We start from the raw sequence: 17,361 nt of genomic DNA on the forward strand, positions 1-17,361 counted from the left end.
GCTTAATGACGCAACCCGGTCGGCCCCACCCCCAAGTCCGCCCACCTGCTTCTCCAACCCGGGCTTCTTCCGGGGAGGAGAATTCATTTGTCGGTAAGTATGCAGGTAAGGTACAGTATGCAGGTAAGGTGCAGTATGCAGGTAAGGTACGGTGCAGTATGCAGGTAAGGTACGGTACAGTATGCAGGTAAGGTACAGTATGCAGGTAAGGTACAGTATGCAGGTATGGTAAGGTACAGTATGCAGGTACGGTAAGGTACAGTATGCAGGTACGGTACGGTACAGTATGCAGGTAAGGTACGGTACAGTATGCAGGTACGGTAAGGTACAGTATGCAGGTAAGGTACAGTATGCAGGTAAGGTACGGTGCAGTATGCAGGTAAGGTACGGTGCAGTATGCAGGTAAGGTACGGTGCAGTATGCAGGTAAGGTACGGTGCAGTATGCAGGTAAGGTACGGTACAGTATGCAGGTACGGTACAGTATGCAGGTACGGTACAGTATGCAGGTACGGTAAGGTACAGTATGCAGGTACGGTAAGGTACAGTATGCAGGTAAGGTACGGTACAGTATGCAGGTATGGTACAGTATGCAGGTACGGTACAGTATGCAGGTACGGTAAGGTACAGTATGCAGGTAAGGTACAGTATGCAGGTAAGGTACAGTGCAGTATGCAGGTACAGTACAGTATGCAGGTAAGGTACAGTACAGTATGCAGGTAAGGTACAGTGCAGTATGCAGGTACAGTGCAGTATGCAGGTAAGTTACAGTGCAGTATGCAGGTACAGTGCAGTATGCAGGTACAGTGCAGTATGCAGGTAAGGTAAGGTGCAGTATGCAGGTAAGGTACAGTGCAGTATGCAGGTAAGGTACAGTGCAGTATGCAGGTAAGGTACAGTGCAGTATGCAGGTACAGTATGCAGGTAAGGTACAGTACAGTATGCAGGTAAGGTACAGTACAGTATGCAGATACAGTGCAGTATGCAGGTAAGTTACAGTGCAGTATGCAGGTAAGGTACGGTACATTATGCAGGTAAGGTACGGTACAGTATGCAGGTAAGGTACGGTACATTATGCAGGTAAGGTACAGTACAGTATGCAGATACAGTGCAGTATGCAGGTAAGGTACAGTGCAGTATGCAGGTAAGGTACAGTGCAGTATGCAGGTAAGTTACAGTGCAGTATGCAGGTACAGTACAGTATGCAGGTAAGGTACAGTACAGTATGCAGGTAAGGTACAGTGCAGTATGCAGGTACGGTACAGTATGCAGGTACAGTGCAGTATGCAGTAAGGTATGTAGGAAATAAGTCAGGATCGTGACAAGTCTTAGAACTGATTAGTTGGATTGTGCTTGCTCTGATCTTCATGTGACTGTACATTTTTAAGTGTCAGTATTTTAATAATCCTTAACATCTATCACCTCAGCTAACTTACTTGCCCCCTCCATGGGGTGATTGTAGAAATATCACCGATAAATCGTCCTACTTCGATACATACAGCATCACTGCTTGTCGCATTGACTGTGAAACAAAGTACCTCGTGAAAACATGCAATTGCCGAATGGTCTATATGCCCGGTAAGGTAAAGTATGTGCTGAGGGGGTACAAAGACCAAGGCTGTACAACAGTGAGGAATAGGGGACACTGGGTACAGACATAGAGGAGTATATTTACTAAAGTTTGCATTTATAGAAGTGTAGCTGTTCCTCATAACAACCAATCGGATTATCATTTATTCAGCACCTTCTATAAAACGCCCTGTCAGGTTACGGCCTAGGATTGGCCGTTACTCACCTCAGCGCCGGCTTCCCCTGATCTCTCGAGCAGTCAGACGCCAGGTGCGGCAGCGAGTGATGTGCTGAGGATTATACCTGGGGTCTGCTAAGACGTCCATGTGCTCGCTCCGTGATGTGGTTCCTGCGGTTACAGTCATGGACGCAGCCATGACAGTCTATATCACCTGACTAACCCTTTACCCAATGGTAGCATTTGGCTGCTGACAGTATCCTCCAATGGACTGCTACCTTAGTGTATATAACCAGGCTCTGGACAACGTCGTTACTTCCAGTGTAAACTTGCTGTTGCAGCGTTTCAGGTTCCAAGCTGTCTAGTGATGTGTTCCTAGTGTGTTGTACAGTGCTGCGTGTATTCAGATCGTTTTCTGAGTACACTCTCCTACAGTCATCTCCTGTAGAAAAGCCACAGCGCGTGTGTGTACTTAGTACATCCATCAGGGACCATCCTGTCATACCATTCTCCTGTCACAGTGCTGCGTCTAAAGCCACAGCATGTGAACAGAGCCAGCCCTAGGCATAGGCATTCTAAGCAAATGCCTTGGGGCATTCCAGGGCTCTGACGCTGCCCCCCCCCCTCTGCGACGCTGCCTCCCCCTCCCATTGCTGCTCCGCTTGGGCTGTACAGCAGTCAGCCGGTCAGGGGAGTTACTGACAGACTGAGATTCTGCACAGAAGCTCATTCTGGCTATTGGCTACAGAGGGAGACAAGATGGCTGTGGGAGGACATGCTGCGCATTCCCAGCCACGACCACTCCTCCTATGGGCCTCAGTGACTGACCTCACAGCTCTGCTTCCACATTATTTAGCCGCCTCTGCCCAGCGCCCAGCCATTGTACCAGGCATCAAGTGCAGCAACATTAGCTGCATCGAAAAGTAAGTTTAACCTGGCACTGTACGCAGAGAGGGGGACTGAGCTGTGTCATGTGTATATATCTAGCTATATATTATAGAAATATATCTATAGATATAGATCCCCAAAAAAACATTATCAGAGAAAATATAATATAGCAGAAAAATAGCAGCACTCAGACTTCATGGAAATAATCACAGCACAAAGCTTAATATTGGTCCAATGATGGATTATACATTGTTCTGTGGTCATTTCCTAGCGGCACAGTATGATGATAGATGGGAAGGGAGTAAGATGGTGACATCAGATATAGAGGTGCAGGTGACTTAGCAGCACAGTATGATGATAGAGATGGGAAGGGAGTAAGATGGTGACATCAGATATAGAGGTGCAGGTGACTTAGCAGCACAGTATGATGATAGAGATGGGAAGGGAGTAAGATGGTGACATCAGATATAGAGGTGCAGGTGACTTAGCAGCACAGTATGATGATCGAGATGGGAAGGGAGTAAGATGGTGACATCAGATATAGAGGTGCAGGTGACTTAGCAGCACAGTATGATGATAGGTGGGAAGGGAGTAAGATGGTGACATCAGATATAGAGGTGCAGGTTACTTAGCAGCACAGAATGATAGAGATGGGAAGGGAGTAAGATGGTGACATCAGATATAGAGGTGCAGGTGACTTAGCAGCACAGTATGATGATAGAGATGGGAAGGGAGTAAGATGGTGACATCAGATATAGAGGTGCAGGTTACTTAGCAGCACAGTATGATGATAGAGATGGGAAGGGAGTAAGATGGTGACATCAGATATAGAGGTGCAGGTTACTTAGCAGCACAGTATGATGATAGAGATGGGAAGGGAGTAAGATGGTGACATCAGATATAGAGGTGCAGGTTACTTAGCAGCACAGTATGATGATAGAGATGGGAAGGGAGTAAGATGGTGACATCAGATATAGAGGTGCAGGTGACTTAGCAGCACAGTATGATGATAGAGATGGGAAGGGAGTAAGATGGTGACATCAGATATAGAGGTGCAGGTGACTTAGCAGCACAGTATGATGATAGAGATGGGAAGGGAGTAAGATGGTGACATCAGATATAGAGGTGCAGGTTACTTAGCAGCACAGTATGATGATAGAGATGGGAAGGGAGTAAGATGGTGACATCAGATATAGAGGTGCAGGTTACTTAGCAGCACAGTATGATGATAGAGATGGGAAGGGAGTAAGATGGTGACATCAGATATAGAGGTGCAGGTTACTTAGCAGCACAGTATGATGATAGAGATGGGAAGGGAGTAAGATGGTGACATCAGATATAGAGGTGCAGGTGACTTAGCAGCACAGTATGATGATAGAGATGGGAAGGGAGTAAGATGGTGACATCAGATATAGAGGTGCAGGTTACTTAGCAGCACAGTATGATGATAGATGGGAAGGGAGTAAGATGGTGACATCAGATATAGAGGTGCAGGTTACTTAGCAGCACAGTATGATGATAGAGATGGGAAGGGAGTAAGATGATGACATCAGATATAGAGGTGCAGGTTACTTAGCAGCACAGTATGATAGAGATGGGAAGGGAGTAAGATGGTGACATCAGATATAGAGGTGCAGGTTACTTAGCAGCACAGTATGATGATAGAGATGGGAAGGGAGTAAGATGGTGACATCAGATATAGAGGTGCAGGATACTTAGCAGCACAGTATGATGATAGAGATGGGAAGGGAGTAAGATGATGACATCAGATATAGAGGTGCAGGTTACTTAGCAGCACAGTATGATAGAGATGGGAAGGGAGTAAGATGGTGACATCAGATATAGAGGTGCAGGTGACTTAGCAGCACAGTATGATGATAGAGATGGGAAGGGAGTAAGATGGTGACATCAGATATAGAGGTGCAGGTTACTTAGCAGCACAGTATGATGATCGAGATGGGAAGGGAGTAAGATGGTGACATCAGATATAGAGGTGCAGGTTACTTAGCAGCACAGTATGATGATAGAGATGGGAAGGGAGTAAGATGATGACATCAGATATAGAGGTGCAGGTTACTTAGCAGCACAGTATGATGATAGGTGGGAAGGGAGTAAGATGGTGACATCAGATATAGACTTGTTGGGATAGATAAGTGCTCAACTATCCCAGGTGAGTTTCTAACTGTACCTTCTCTTTCTAGGAAATGCACCAGTGTGTACACCGGCAAATTACAGTGAGTGCGCCAAGGCTGCGCTGAAAGACATAGGTCTGTAATTACGGGGTTTCCAGCTCTTCTGAACTTTATGATGATGAAATACATTTATTTTGAAGCTTTTTTAGACCATGCTAATAAGATAATTTGACAAATTAGCTTTCATTAAAAAGGATGAAATAAGGGCAAGAAATAACTTATCTGACTCATGTTTCCTACAACCTCACTACAACCTCACTGCAACTTCACTACTTCCTCATTACAACCTCACTACAACTACACTGCAACTTCACTACTTCCTCACTACAACCTCACTACTTCCTCACTACTTCCTCACTGCAACCTCACTACTTCCTCACTGCAACTTCACTACTTGCTCACTACAACTTCACTACTTCCTCACTACAACCTCCCTTTCAGAAATGCCACGACATCTGCTGAAGAAGTTGGTTTTTCCCCAGTCGTTGCCACCTTCATTGATCAGAACCGTTGTGATGTGGGTACATGGAGAGCCTCAGATGTTATATTAGGAGTGTGCAGAAGTCACGTTCCTCGTGTGTGTGCAGTTATGGGCCTGATCAGAGGCCACGCAATGTGGATACCGCACAGAATGGGCTGTGTTTTTAGGCTTTGCTTGTGTCCGAGTTGCGCAGGACATGGGTCCCAATGGTTACGGCACAGAGAAGGAGACTGGAATAGCAGCAGATCCTTAACATTTCAGTTGGCGGTTCTAGGGGGTAACAGATGTGGCTAGTCAGGCATGGTAATGTCACGGTCTGCGATAGGATAGGTGCAAACTCCAATGGTGCGACTGATGTGTGACCGATGCATGTGATCGTGAGCAGGGCCGGCCCTAACCCAAATTTTTTGGTAAGCGAGTATTTTTTTGGCGCCACCTCCCTATGCAGTGCCGCTTTTACAGTGCCCTCGGTAGTGGTCCCCCCAGTGCAGTGCCCCTTGTGCCCCCAGTAGTGGAACTCCCCTATGCAGTGCCCATTATATAGTGCCCCTAGTAATAGTCCCCCCTCTTGTAATGCCCCCAGTAGTAGCCCCTCTTGTAGTGCCCCCAGTAGTAGCCCCTCTTGTAGTGCCCCCAGTAGTAGCCCCTCTTGTAGTGCCCCCAGTAGTAGCCCCCAGTAGTATTCCCCCCCCAGTAGTAGCCCCCAGTAGTATTCCCCCCCCTTGTAGTGCCCCCAGTAGTATTCCCCCTCTTGTAGTGCCCCCAGTAGTATTCCCCCCCCTTGTAGTGCCCCCAGTAGTATTCCCCCCCCTTGTAGTGCCCCCAGTAGTATTCCCCCCCCTTGTAGTGCCCCCAGTAGTATTCCCCCCCCTTGTAGTGCCCCCAGTAGTATTCCCCCCCCCCTTGTAGTGCCCCCAGTAGTATTCCCCCCCCTTTGTAGTGCCCCAGTAGTATTCCCCCCCCCTTGTAGTGCCCCAGTAGTATTCTCCCCTTGAAGTGCCCCCAGAAGTCCCCCCCCTTGTAGTGCCCCCATGAATACTGTGCAGGGGTGGACACAGGGAACATGGATACTGTGCAGGGGTGGACACAGGGAACATGGATACTGTACAGAGGTGACACAGGGAACATGGATACTGTACAGAGGTGACACAGAGGACACAGGGAACATGGATACTGTACAGAGGTGACACAGGGAACATGGATACTGTACAGAGGTGACACAGGGAACATGGATACTGTACAGAGGTGACACAGGGAACATGAATACTGTACAGAGGTGACACAGGGAACATGGATACTGTACAGAGGTGACACAGGGAACATGAATACTGTACAGAGGTGACACAGGTGACACAGGGAACATGAACACTGTGCAGAGGTGACACAGGGAACATGGATACTGTACAGAGGTGACACAGATGACACAGGGAACATGGATACAGTACAGAGGTGACACAGATGACACAGGGAACATGGATACTGTACAGAGGTGACACAGATGACACAGGGAACATGGATACTGTACAGAGGTGACACAGGGAACATGAACACTGTGCAGAGGTGACACAGGGAACATGAACACTGTGCAGAGGTGACACAGGGAACATGAACACTGTGCAGAGGTGACACAGGGAACATGAACACTGTGCAGAGGTGACACAGGGAACATGGATACTGTACAGAGGTGACACAGGTGACACAGGGAACATGAATACTGTACAGAGGTGACACAGGGAACATGGATACTGTACAGAGGTGACACAGAGGACACAGGGAACATGAACACTGTGCAGAGGTGACACAGGGAACATGGATACTGTACAGAGGTGACACAGGTGACACAGGGAACATGAATACTGTACAGAGGTGACACAGGGAACATGGATACTGTACAGAGGTGACACAGAGGACACAGGGAACATGAACACTGTGCAGAGGTGACACAGGGAACATGGATACTGTACAGAGGTGACACAGGTGACACAGGGAACATGGATACTGTACAGAGGTGACACAGGGAACATGGATACTGTACAGAGGTGACACAGGGAACATGGATACTGTACAGAGGTGACACAGGGAACATGAATACTGTACAGAGGTGACACAGGGAACATGAACACTGTACAGAGGTGACACAGAGAACATGAATACTGTACAGAGGTGACACAGGGAACATGAACACTGTGCAGAGGTGACACAGGGAACATGGATACTGTACAGAGGTTACACAGAGGTGACACAGGGAACATGAAAACTGTACAGAGGTGACACAGAGAACATGAATACTGTACAGAGGTGACACAGGGAACATGAATACTGTACAGAGGTGACACAGAGGACACAGGGAACATGAATACTGTGCAGAGGTGACACAGAGGACATGAATACTGTGCAGAGGTGACACAGAGGACATGAATACTGTGCAGAGGTGACACAGGGAACATGAATACTGTACAGAGGTGACACAGGGAACATGGATACTGTACAGAGGTGACACAGGGAACATGGATACTGTACAGAGGTGACACAGGGAACATGGATACTGTACAGAGGTGACACAGAGGACACAGGGAACATGAATACTGTACAGAGGTGACACAGGGAACATGAACACTGTACAGAGGTGACACAGGGAACATGAACACTGTACAGAGGTGACACAGGGAACATGGACACTGTACAGAGGTGACACAGGGAACATGAACACTGTACAGAGGTGACACAGAGAACATGAATACTGTACAGAGGTTACACAGAGGTGACACAGGGAACATGAATACTCTACAGAGGTGACACAGGGAACATGAATACTGTACAGAGGTGACACAGGGAACATGAACACTGTACAGAGGTGACACAGGGAACATGAATACTGTACAGAGGTGACACAGGGAACATGAATACTGTACAGAGGTGACACAGGGAACATGAACACTGTACAGAGGTGACACAGGGAACATGAATACTGTACAGAGGTGACACAGAGAACATGAATACTGTACAGAGGTGACACAGAGGACACAGGGAACATGAATACTGTACAGAGGTGACACAGGGAACATGAATACTGTACAGAGGTGACACATGGAACATGAATACTGTACAGAGGTGACACAGAGGACACAGGGAACATGAATACTGTACAGAGGTGACACAGAGAACATGAATACTGTACAGAGGTAACACAGGGAACATGAATACTGTACAGAGGTGACACAGGGAACATGGATACTGTACAGAGGTGACACAGAGGACACAGGGAACATGAATCCTGTGCAGAGGTGACACAGAGAACATGAATACTGTGCAGAGGTGACACAGGGAACATGAATACTGTACAGAGGTTACACAGAGGTGACACAGGGAACATGAATACTGTACAGAGGTGACACAGGGAACATGAATACTGTACAGAGGTGACACAGGGAACATGAATACTGTACAGAGGTGACACAGGGAACATGAATACTGTACAGAGGTGACACAGGGAACATGAATACTGTACAGAGGTGACACAGGGAACATGAATACTGTACAGAGGTGACACAGGGAACATGAATACTGTACAGAGGTGACACAGGGAACATGAATACTGTACAGAGGTGACACAGGGAACATGAATACTGTACAGAGGTGACACAGAGAACATGAATACTGTACAGAGGTGACACAGAGGTGACACAGGGAACATGGATACTGTGCAGAGGTGACACAGGGAACATGGATACTGTGCAGAGGTGACACAGGGAACATGAATACTGTACAGAGGTGACACAGGGAACATGGATACTGTACAGAGGTGACACAGGGAACATGGATACTGTACAGAGGTGACACAGGGAACATGGATACTGTACAGAGGTGACACAGGGAACATGGATACTGTACAGAGGTGACACAGAGGACACAGGGAACATGGATACTGTACAGAGGTGACACAGGGAACATGGATACTGTACAGAGGTGACACAGGGAACATGGATACTGTACAGAGGTGACACAGAGGACACAGGGAACATGAATCCTGTACAGAGGTGACACAGGGAACATGAATCCTGTGCAGAGGTGACACAGGGAACATGAATCCTGTGCAGAGGTGACACAGGGAACATGAATCCTGTGCAGAGGTGACACAGGGAACATGGATACTGTGCAGAGGTGACACAGGGAACATGGATACTGTGCAGAGGTGACACAGGGAACATGGATACTGTGCAGAGGTGACACAGGGAACATGGATACTGTGCAGAGGTGACACAGGGAACATGGATACTGTACAGAGGTGACACAGGGAACATGGATACTGTACAGAGGTGACACAGGGAACATGGATACTGTACAGAGGTGACACAGGGAACATGAACACTGTACAGAGGTGACACAGGGAACATGAATACTGTACAGAGGTGACACAGAGGACACAGGGAACATGAATACTGTACAGAGGTGACACAGAGAACATGAATACTGTACAGAGGTGACACAGAGGACACAGGGAACATGAATACTGTACAGAGGTGACACAGAGAATATGAATACTGTACAGAGGTGACACAGGGAACATGAATACTGTACAGAGGTGACACAGGGAACATGGATACTGTACAGAGGTGACACAGGGAACATGAATACAGTACAGAGGTGACACAGAGAACATGAATACTGTACAGAGGTTACACAGAGGTGACACAGGGAACATGAATACTCTACAGAGGTGACACAGGGAACATGAATACTGTACAGAGGTGACACAGGGAACATGAACACTGTACAGAGGTGACACAGGGAACATGAATACTGTACAGAGGTGACACAGGGAACATGAATACTGTACAGAGGTGACACAGGGAACATGAACACTGTACAGAGGTGACACAGGGAACATGAATACTGTACAGAGGTGACACAGGGAACATGGATACTGTACAGAGGTGACACAGAGGTGACACAGAGAACATGAATACTGTACAGAGGTGACACAGAGGACACAGGGAACATGAATACTGTACAGAGGTGACACAGGGAACATGAATACTGTACAGAGGTGACACATGGAACATGAATACTGTACAGAGGTGACACAGAGGACACAGGGAACATGAATACTGTACAGAGGTGACACAGAGAACATGAATACTGTACAGAGGTAACACAGGGAACATGAATACTGTACAGAGGTGACACAGGGAACATGGATACTGTACAGAGGTGACACAGAGGACACAGGGAACATGAATCCTGTGCAGAGGTGACACAGAGAACATGAATACTGTGCAGAGGTGACACAGGGAACATGAATACTGTACAGAGGTGACACAGAGAACATGAATACTGTACAGAGGTTACACAGAGGTGACACAGGGAACATGAATACTGTACAGAGGTGACACAGGGAACATGAATACTGTACAGAGGTGACACAGGGAACATGAATACTGTACAGAGGTGACACAGGGAACATGAATACTGTACAGAGGTGACACAGAGAACATGAATACTGTACAGAGGTGACACAGAGGTGACACAGGGAACATGGATACTGTGCAGAGGTGACACAGGGAACATGGATACTGTGCAGAGGTGACACAGGGAACATGAATACTGTGCAGAGGTGACACAGGGAACATGAATACTGTACAGAGGTGACACAGGGAACATGGATACTGTACAGAGGTGACACAGGGAACATGGATACTGTACAGAGGTGACACAGGGAACATGGATACTGTACAGAGGTGACACAGAGGACACAGGGAACATGGATACTGTACAGAGGTGACACAGGGAACATGGATACTGTACAGAGGTGACACAGGGAACATGGATACTGTACAGAGGTGACACAGAGGACACAGGGAACATGAATCCTGTACAGAGGTGACACAGGGAACATGAATCCTGTACAGAGGTGACACAGGGAACATGAATCCTGTACAGAGGTGACACAGGGAACATGAATACTGTGCAGAGGTGACACAGGGAACATGGATACTGTGCAGAGGTGACACAGGGAACATGGATACTGTGCAGAGGTGACACAGGGAACATGAATACTGTACAGAGGTGACACAGAGGACACAGGGAACATGAATACTGTACAGAGGTGACACAGAGAATATGAATACTGTACAGAGGTGACACAGGGAACATGGATACTGTACAGAGGTGACACAGGGAACATGGATACTGTACAGAGGTGACACAGGGAACATGGATACTGTACAGAGGTGACACAGGGAACATGAATACTGTACAGAGGTGACACAGGGAACATGAATACTGTACAGAGGTGACACAGGGAACATGGATACTGTACAGAGGTGACACAGGGAACATGAATACTGTACAGAGGTGACACAGGGAAGGCCAGGGTTCTGCACATGCTGACACAGCGAAGGCCAGGGCTCTGCCCATGCTGACACAGGGAAGGCCAGGGCTCTGCCCATGCTGACACAGGGAAGGCCAGGGCTCTGCCCATGCTGACACAGGGAAGGCCAGGGCTCTGCCCATGCTGACACAGGGAAGGCCAGGGCTCTGCCCATGCTGACACAGGGAAGGCCAGGGCTCTGCCCATGCTGACACAGGGAAGGCCAGGGCTCTGCCCATGCTGACACAGGGAAGGCCAGGGCTCTGCCCATGCTGACACAGGGAAGGCCAGGGCTCTGCCCATGCTGACACAGGGAACACGACAGCTCTGCAGATGGTGACACAGGGAACACGACAGCTCTGCACATTCTGGTATAACAGACAATATGGTGACTGTTATAGAAGCTTCTTTCTTGCAGTAATTTTGTGTCTATTGCACTTTGGAATAAGCTGAAAAGAATTTAAATTTTACAGATTTCTTCTTCGGGGTCCACAGCCATTGCGTTGGGGTATGAATCCCGGTCACCAAACAGTTAATGCAAACGAGTTCTCTGCTCCCAGGATGCACTGGGGTTCCTCCCCATATACCCCATCCCTTGCGTCAGGTAGCCAGTTCTTCCTGTTTAGTGTGCTCACCACATAGACAGTGGGACTGCTGGAGCAGTACTGCAGACGAGTAGCAAAATACTCTCTATCTCAGCGGGTGGTCTGAGCTGTCTTGGAAGCAGACTCGCGCCTGATTGAGGGCGCACCGGCCACGCGCTGCAACTACCTCCTCCGGTGCAGCACCGTAGCCTTGGCAGGTCCATGACTGTGGATTCGGCAGGGGCTCTCATGCCCTGGACCGCAACCGGATCAAGGGGATGGCAGGTAAGCAGGTGGTTGCAGCGGCTGCTGACACCGGGACCATGTGGCGGTCCGGCCTCCGGCGGTGAGACTGGCCGGAGGCGCGCTGCAGTCAGGAGGCATACGGCTTGTCTCTTAGCCTAGACCGCTGGGATATGATGTTCTTGACCTGCCGGGGCTTGTGGCGGCGGCCAGGTCAGTTTACCAGGCAGGTCCAAGCAGCATAGGGGAGGTACGCTTCCCCGGCGTCCCCTCCCCCAATCCACATGCTAGTTCAGTCCTCTGGCGCAGTGATTGTGGATTGCACTTCCCAGCCTCCATATAGGGCAGCCAGAGTGTATGTCAGTTTTGCTCTCTGAACGCTGCTCCTGCAGGACGCTGGGCAGTCTCCCTGTATACCTTGCCTACTGCTGGTCTAAGCCTTTACAGGGCTCTATCCTACCTAAGCTGAGGCTGATTGTGGTAGTGAGAGCTTATATGCATATGGCTTGCGGAGTATTTATGCATGACGTGATTGTTGTCTATGGATACTGTTTCTTCTATAAAAGGACTGTAATTCCTGTATACTGTCACGGTCTCTCCCCTTCCCTTGCTACAGGTGTGTGGGCTTGAGAGAAGAAAGCAGCAGATATACGCTCAGAACCAGTGGCATAGTGTTATGTCTAAGGAGTCTGAGGGTCAGGTGGTGGGAGCCCCGGTGCTGATATCCTGTATAGCCTGCAAGGCAGGATTGTCCCCACAGGACTTTCTACTCAGACAGCCTCCACACCAATTAATTCTGCCTGTTTCAGGCCCTGAGCCTCCTTGGGCATCATTTTCTCAGGTAATGGCTCAGGTGGCGGAATGGCTGGCTGCTCCGGTACCACCGGTTTGGGGTTTGCCTCAGCAGATGCATCCTATGCCCATGATGTGGCCGCCTGGGATGGACCCTGGTGCTGGTAAGGTTATGGCATCATCCTCGGGGGTTATTCAGCCTCAGGCCAAAGCAGCCTAAATCTAGGCGCCATGTACCACCTTACATGGGTGAGTACTCCAGTGCCCCCGAGGAGGAGGAACAGGCACAGGACTCTTCACAGGAGTCTAGCTCCGAGGAGGGTGATGATCATTTCCCAGTAGCCGATGTCCCTTTTCTGATAAGGGCTGTAAAATCGTTGTTAAATATCGAGGAAGGGGATCTTCCACCTAGGAAAGCCCCCCTGTTTAAGCGCCAGAAAGTGGTTAAGGCAGAATTCCCAAAGTCTGAACATTTTTCAGAACTTATGGAGGAAGCCTGGGTCCGTCCAGATAAGATAAGCCATTCGTCTAAAAGAATGGCGCTTCTATATCCTTTTCCAGCAGAGGATTGTGCCAGGTGGGAGAATCCACCATCCGTTGATGCGCATGTGGCACAAACGTACCACTCTGCTAATCCCAGCAGTTTCGCTGAAGGAAACCACGGATAGGAGACTGGAGACTTGTCTCAAATCAATTTTTTCGCTGGCAAGAATGGCCAGCCGCCCAGCTTTGGCCACTGCCTGGGTAGCAAGAGCTATTGAGGAGTGAACCAAGACTCTAACGGAGTCTTAACCAGATGCCTCTAAGGAGCAACTGGATATGATCTCCTTTATTAGAGAAGGGGCCTCGTATTTGGGAGATGCCATCTTGGATGCAGAGATCCTTTCCTCTAAAGTTTCAGCAGAGTCCGTGGTGGCACGTAGGATCCTCTGGGTGAAGGATTGGAAGGCAGATGCCGGGTCCAAAAAGGCCCTAGAATTCCTTCCATTCACAGGAGGTGTTCTCTTTGGTCCAGAATTGGACAAAATTGTATCCTCCATGGCAGCCTCAAAGCAGGCATGTTTGCCATCAGCAACCTCATCTAAATTGAGGAGGGCGTCCTTTTGGGGGTTTCGGCCGCAGGGCAAGGCCAAAGGTCAGCCCTAAGCGAGATTTCCACCAACAAAGGCAGGACCCAGTAAAGCCCTGGCAGAACAGACGTCCAGGATCTAGGGTCCAGGATAAACCAGTGGCCTGATGGGACGGGCCACCCCCTGGGGGATCCCAGGGTGGGGGGCTGACTACTTAGGTTCTCAGAGCCCTGGCACCTCATGACGGAGGATGCCTGGGTTCGAGGAGTTGTTTCCCGAGGGCACGCCCTGAAGTTTTGGAGGACTCCTCCACAAAGGTTCTTTTGTGTAAACCCGCAGGTGGGTTCAGAAAAAGCTTTGGCCCTTCAGAAGGCTATTCTTGCCTTGCTAGCATCAGAAGTAGTGATTCCGGTGCCAGAGAATCAGTTCCGAGAGGGGTTTTACTATAATCTGTTCTTGATTCAGAAACCGAATGGGTCATACCGGCCTATTCTGAATCTGAGAGAGCTCAACAAATTTGTTCGAGCCCCCGGGTTCAGGATGGAAACATTGCGATCGATTGTGTTGACAATGGAACAGGGGGACTATATGGTGTCCCTAGACATACGAGATGCCTACCTTCACATCCCAATCACACAGACTCATCAAAAATATCTTCGTTTTGCGGTAGGGGAGGAACATTTTCAGTTCCAGGCCCTGCCATTTGGCCTATCCACAGCCCCTCGGGTATTCACCAAGGTGATGGCGGTGATGATGGCATGCCTCAGACACCAAGGCGTCAGGATTTTGCCGTACTTGGACGACCACCTGTTGCTGGGGCAGTCCCCACAGCAGGTACAGGATCATTTGAGGCTGACAGTATCATGTCTGTACAGTCACGGCTGGATCATAAACTGGCAAAAGTTGTCACCCTGTCCGGTACAACAGATGCGAGATTGGACTCCGTGGTGCAGAAAATATATCTGCTGGAGGAGAAGATTCTTTCCTTACAATCACGAATACGCAGGTTGCTTCGCAACAGGCAGATATCCGTTCTAGTAGCCATGCAGGTCCTGGGGTCAATGGTGGCCACCTTCAGGATGGTGGAATACGCTCAATTCCACTCCAGACCATTGCAGCAATTAGTGCTGTCTCGCTGGAACAAGGATCATCGCACGATCAGGTCTCAGCTGCTGCGTCTCTCTCCAGAGGTACGGTTGTCCCTGACCTGGTGGTTGCAGACAAAGCATCTCAGGCAGGGTCTCCCCTTTTGGGTGCCGGATTGGACATTAGTCAAAACCGATTCCAGTCTTCAAGGTTGGGGGGCGATAACGGGGTCACACACTTTCCAAGTAAAGTGGTCAGTGGCATAAAGCCGGCTACCGATAAACATCCTGGAACTAAGAGCTATATTCAAAGCTTTAGTGCAGGCTCAGTAAATTTTAAAGGGCAGGTCGGTGCAGATACAGTCGGACAATCACACCGCAGTCACCTACCTAAATCATTAAGGCAGCACAAGGAGTCGGGCTGCCTTGGCAGAGGTATCAAAGATCCTGGTATGGGCAGAGACTCATCTGCCCACGATATCTGCCGTGTTCATTCCAGGAATCCTGAATTGGGAGGCCGATTTTCTCAGTCGGCAAGAGATAAATGCAGGAGAATGGGCCCTACATCCACAGGTTTTTCGGAACCTTGTGGACAGGTGGGGTCTACCAGAAATAGATCTGATGGCATCAAGAAGGAACAACAAGGTTCCCAGGTACGGATCCTGGACAAGAGATCCGAGAGCAGAGTTTGTAGACGCACTGTCAGTAAAGTGGCGTTACAAGCTGGTATATCTGTTTTCCCCGTTTGCTCTTCTGCCCAGAGTTGTCAGAAAGATCAAACAAGAGGGCAGCACCGTCATATTAATAGCTCCGGCGTGGCCGAGACGGCACTGGTTCACAGATCTATGGTCTCTCTCCATAGACACTCCATGGCCTCTACCATTGAGACCGGATCTGTTGCTTCAGGGTCCCTGATGGTACCCGGATCTTCATTGGCTATCGCTGACGGCATGGCTCTTGAGGCCTCCGTCTTGAGGAAGAAGGGGTTTTCTGAGTCTGTTATACGGACGATGTTGAAGGCACGGAAACCATCCTCAGCCCGTATATACTATAGGGTTTGGCATACTTTGTTTCAGTGGTGTGAACTGAAAGGGTATGATCCACAGAAATTCCTGATATCCAGAGTGCTTGATTTCCTTCAAAGCGGTCTGGAAAAAGGGCTCCGTCTGGCCTCTTTAAGGGTACAGGTGTCAGCTCTTTCAGTCTGGTTCCAACATAAAATTGCTCTGAGACCGGATATAAAGACCTTTTTTCAGGGGGTGTTGAGGATTCAGCCTCCCTTTGTTTCCCCGGTTGTTCCGTGGGACTTGACTCAGTTCTGAAGGTTTTACAGGCTCCTCCGTTCGAGCCTTTGCTGTTAGCCACTTGATGTCTATTGAACTCAAAGACGGTATTCCTCCTTGCTATAGCATCTGCACGTAGAGTGTTGGATTTAGCTGCGCTTTCCTTCCGGGAGCCGTTCTTGGTATTTCATCAGGATAGAGCAGTAGTAAGTACTAGGGAGGGTTACCTTCCGAAAGTGGTGTCTAAATTTCATATTAATGAAGAAATAGTAGTTCCAGCATTTCAGGGCACAAGTCTCTCACAAGGTGAGGCTTCCCTGGATGTGGTCCGTGCGTTGAGAATTTATGTTAAACGCACGAGCAAATGGAGGAAGTCCGATTCACTTTTTGTGCTTTATGGTTGTCATAAGCGTGGCTGGCCAGCCAATAAACAGACACTGCCAGGTGGATTCGCATGGCAATTTCATTGGCTTATACACAAGCTGGTATGCGGGTGCCAGATTCAGTGACGGCACATTCTACTAGGGCGGTAGATCCATCATTGGCGGCCCGCCGGGGTGCTTCTGCTGAGCAATTATGCAAAGCAGCCACATGGTCTTCCATCCATACCCTTGTCAAATTTTATTCC

At 48.9% G+C, this 17,361-nt stretch overlaps 1 protein-coding gene across 1 annotated transcript in view; it reads left to right on the forward strand.

Annotated features, from left to right (window-relative positions):
- Positions 1-17,361, forward strand: part of LOC148442101 (acid-sensing ion channel 1C-like) — a gene marked incomplete at its 3' end in the record, with an annotated part of 595,053 nt that overhangs the window by 461,092 nt on the left and 116,600 nt on the right. Inside the window, exons 4-5 of the mRNA XM_088464233.1 lie at positions 1,426-1,576; positions 4,835-4,900. Coding sequence (XP_088320359.1) covers positions 1,426-1,576; positions 4,835-4,900 — 217 coding nt within the window. The remainder of the gene's footprint in view (positions 1-1,425; positions 1,577-4,834; positions 4,901-17,361) is intronic.

Source organism: Taudactylus pleione, unplaced genomic scaffold (genome assembly GCF_031769625.1).
Source record: "Taudactylus pleione unplaced genomic scaffold, aTauple2 ptg001619l, whole genome shotgun sequence".
Taxonomy (NCBI): domain Eukaryota; kingdom Metazoa; phylum Chordata; class Amphibia; order Anura; family Myobatrachidae; genus Taudactylus; species Taudactylus pleione.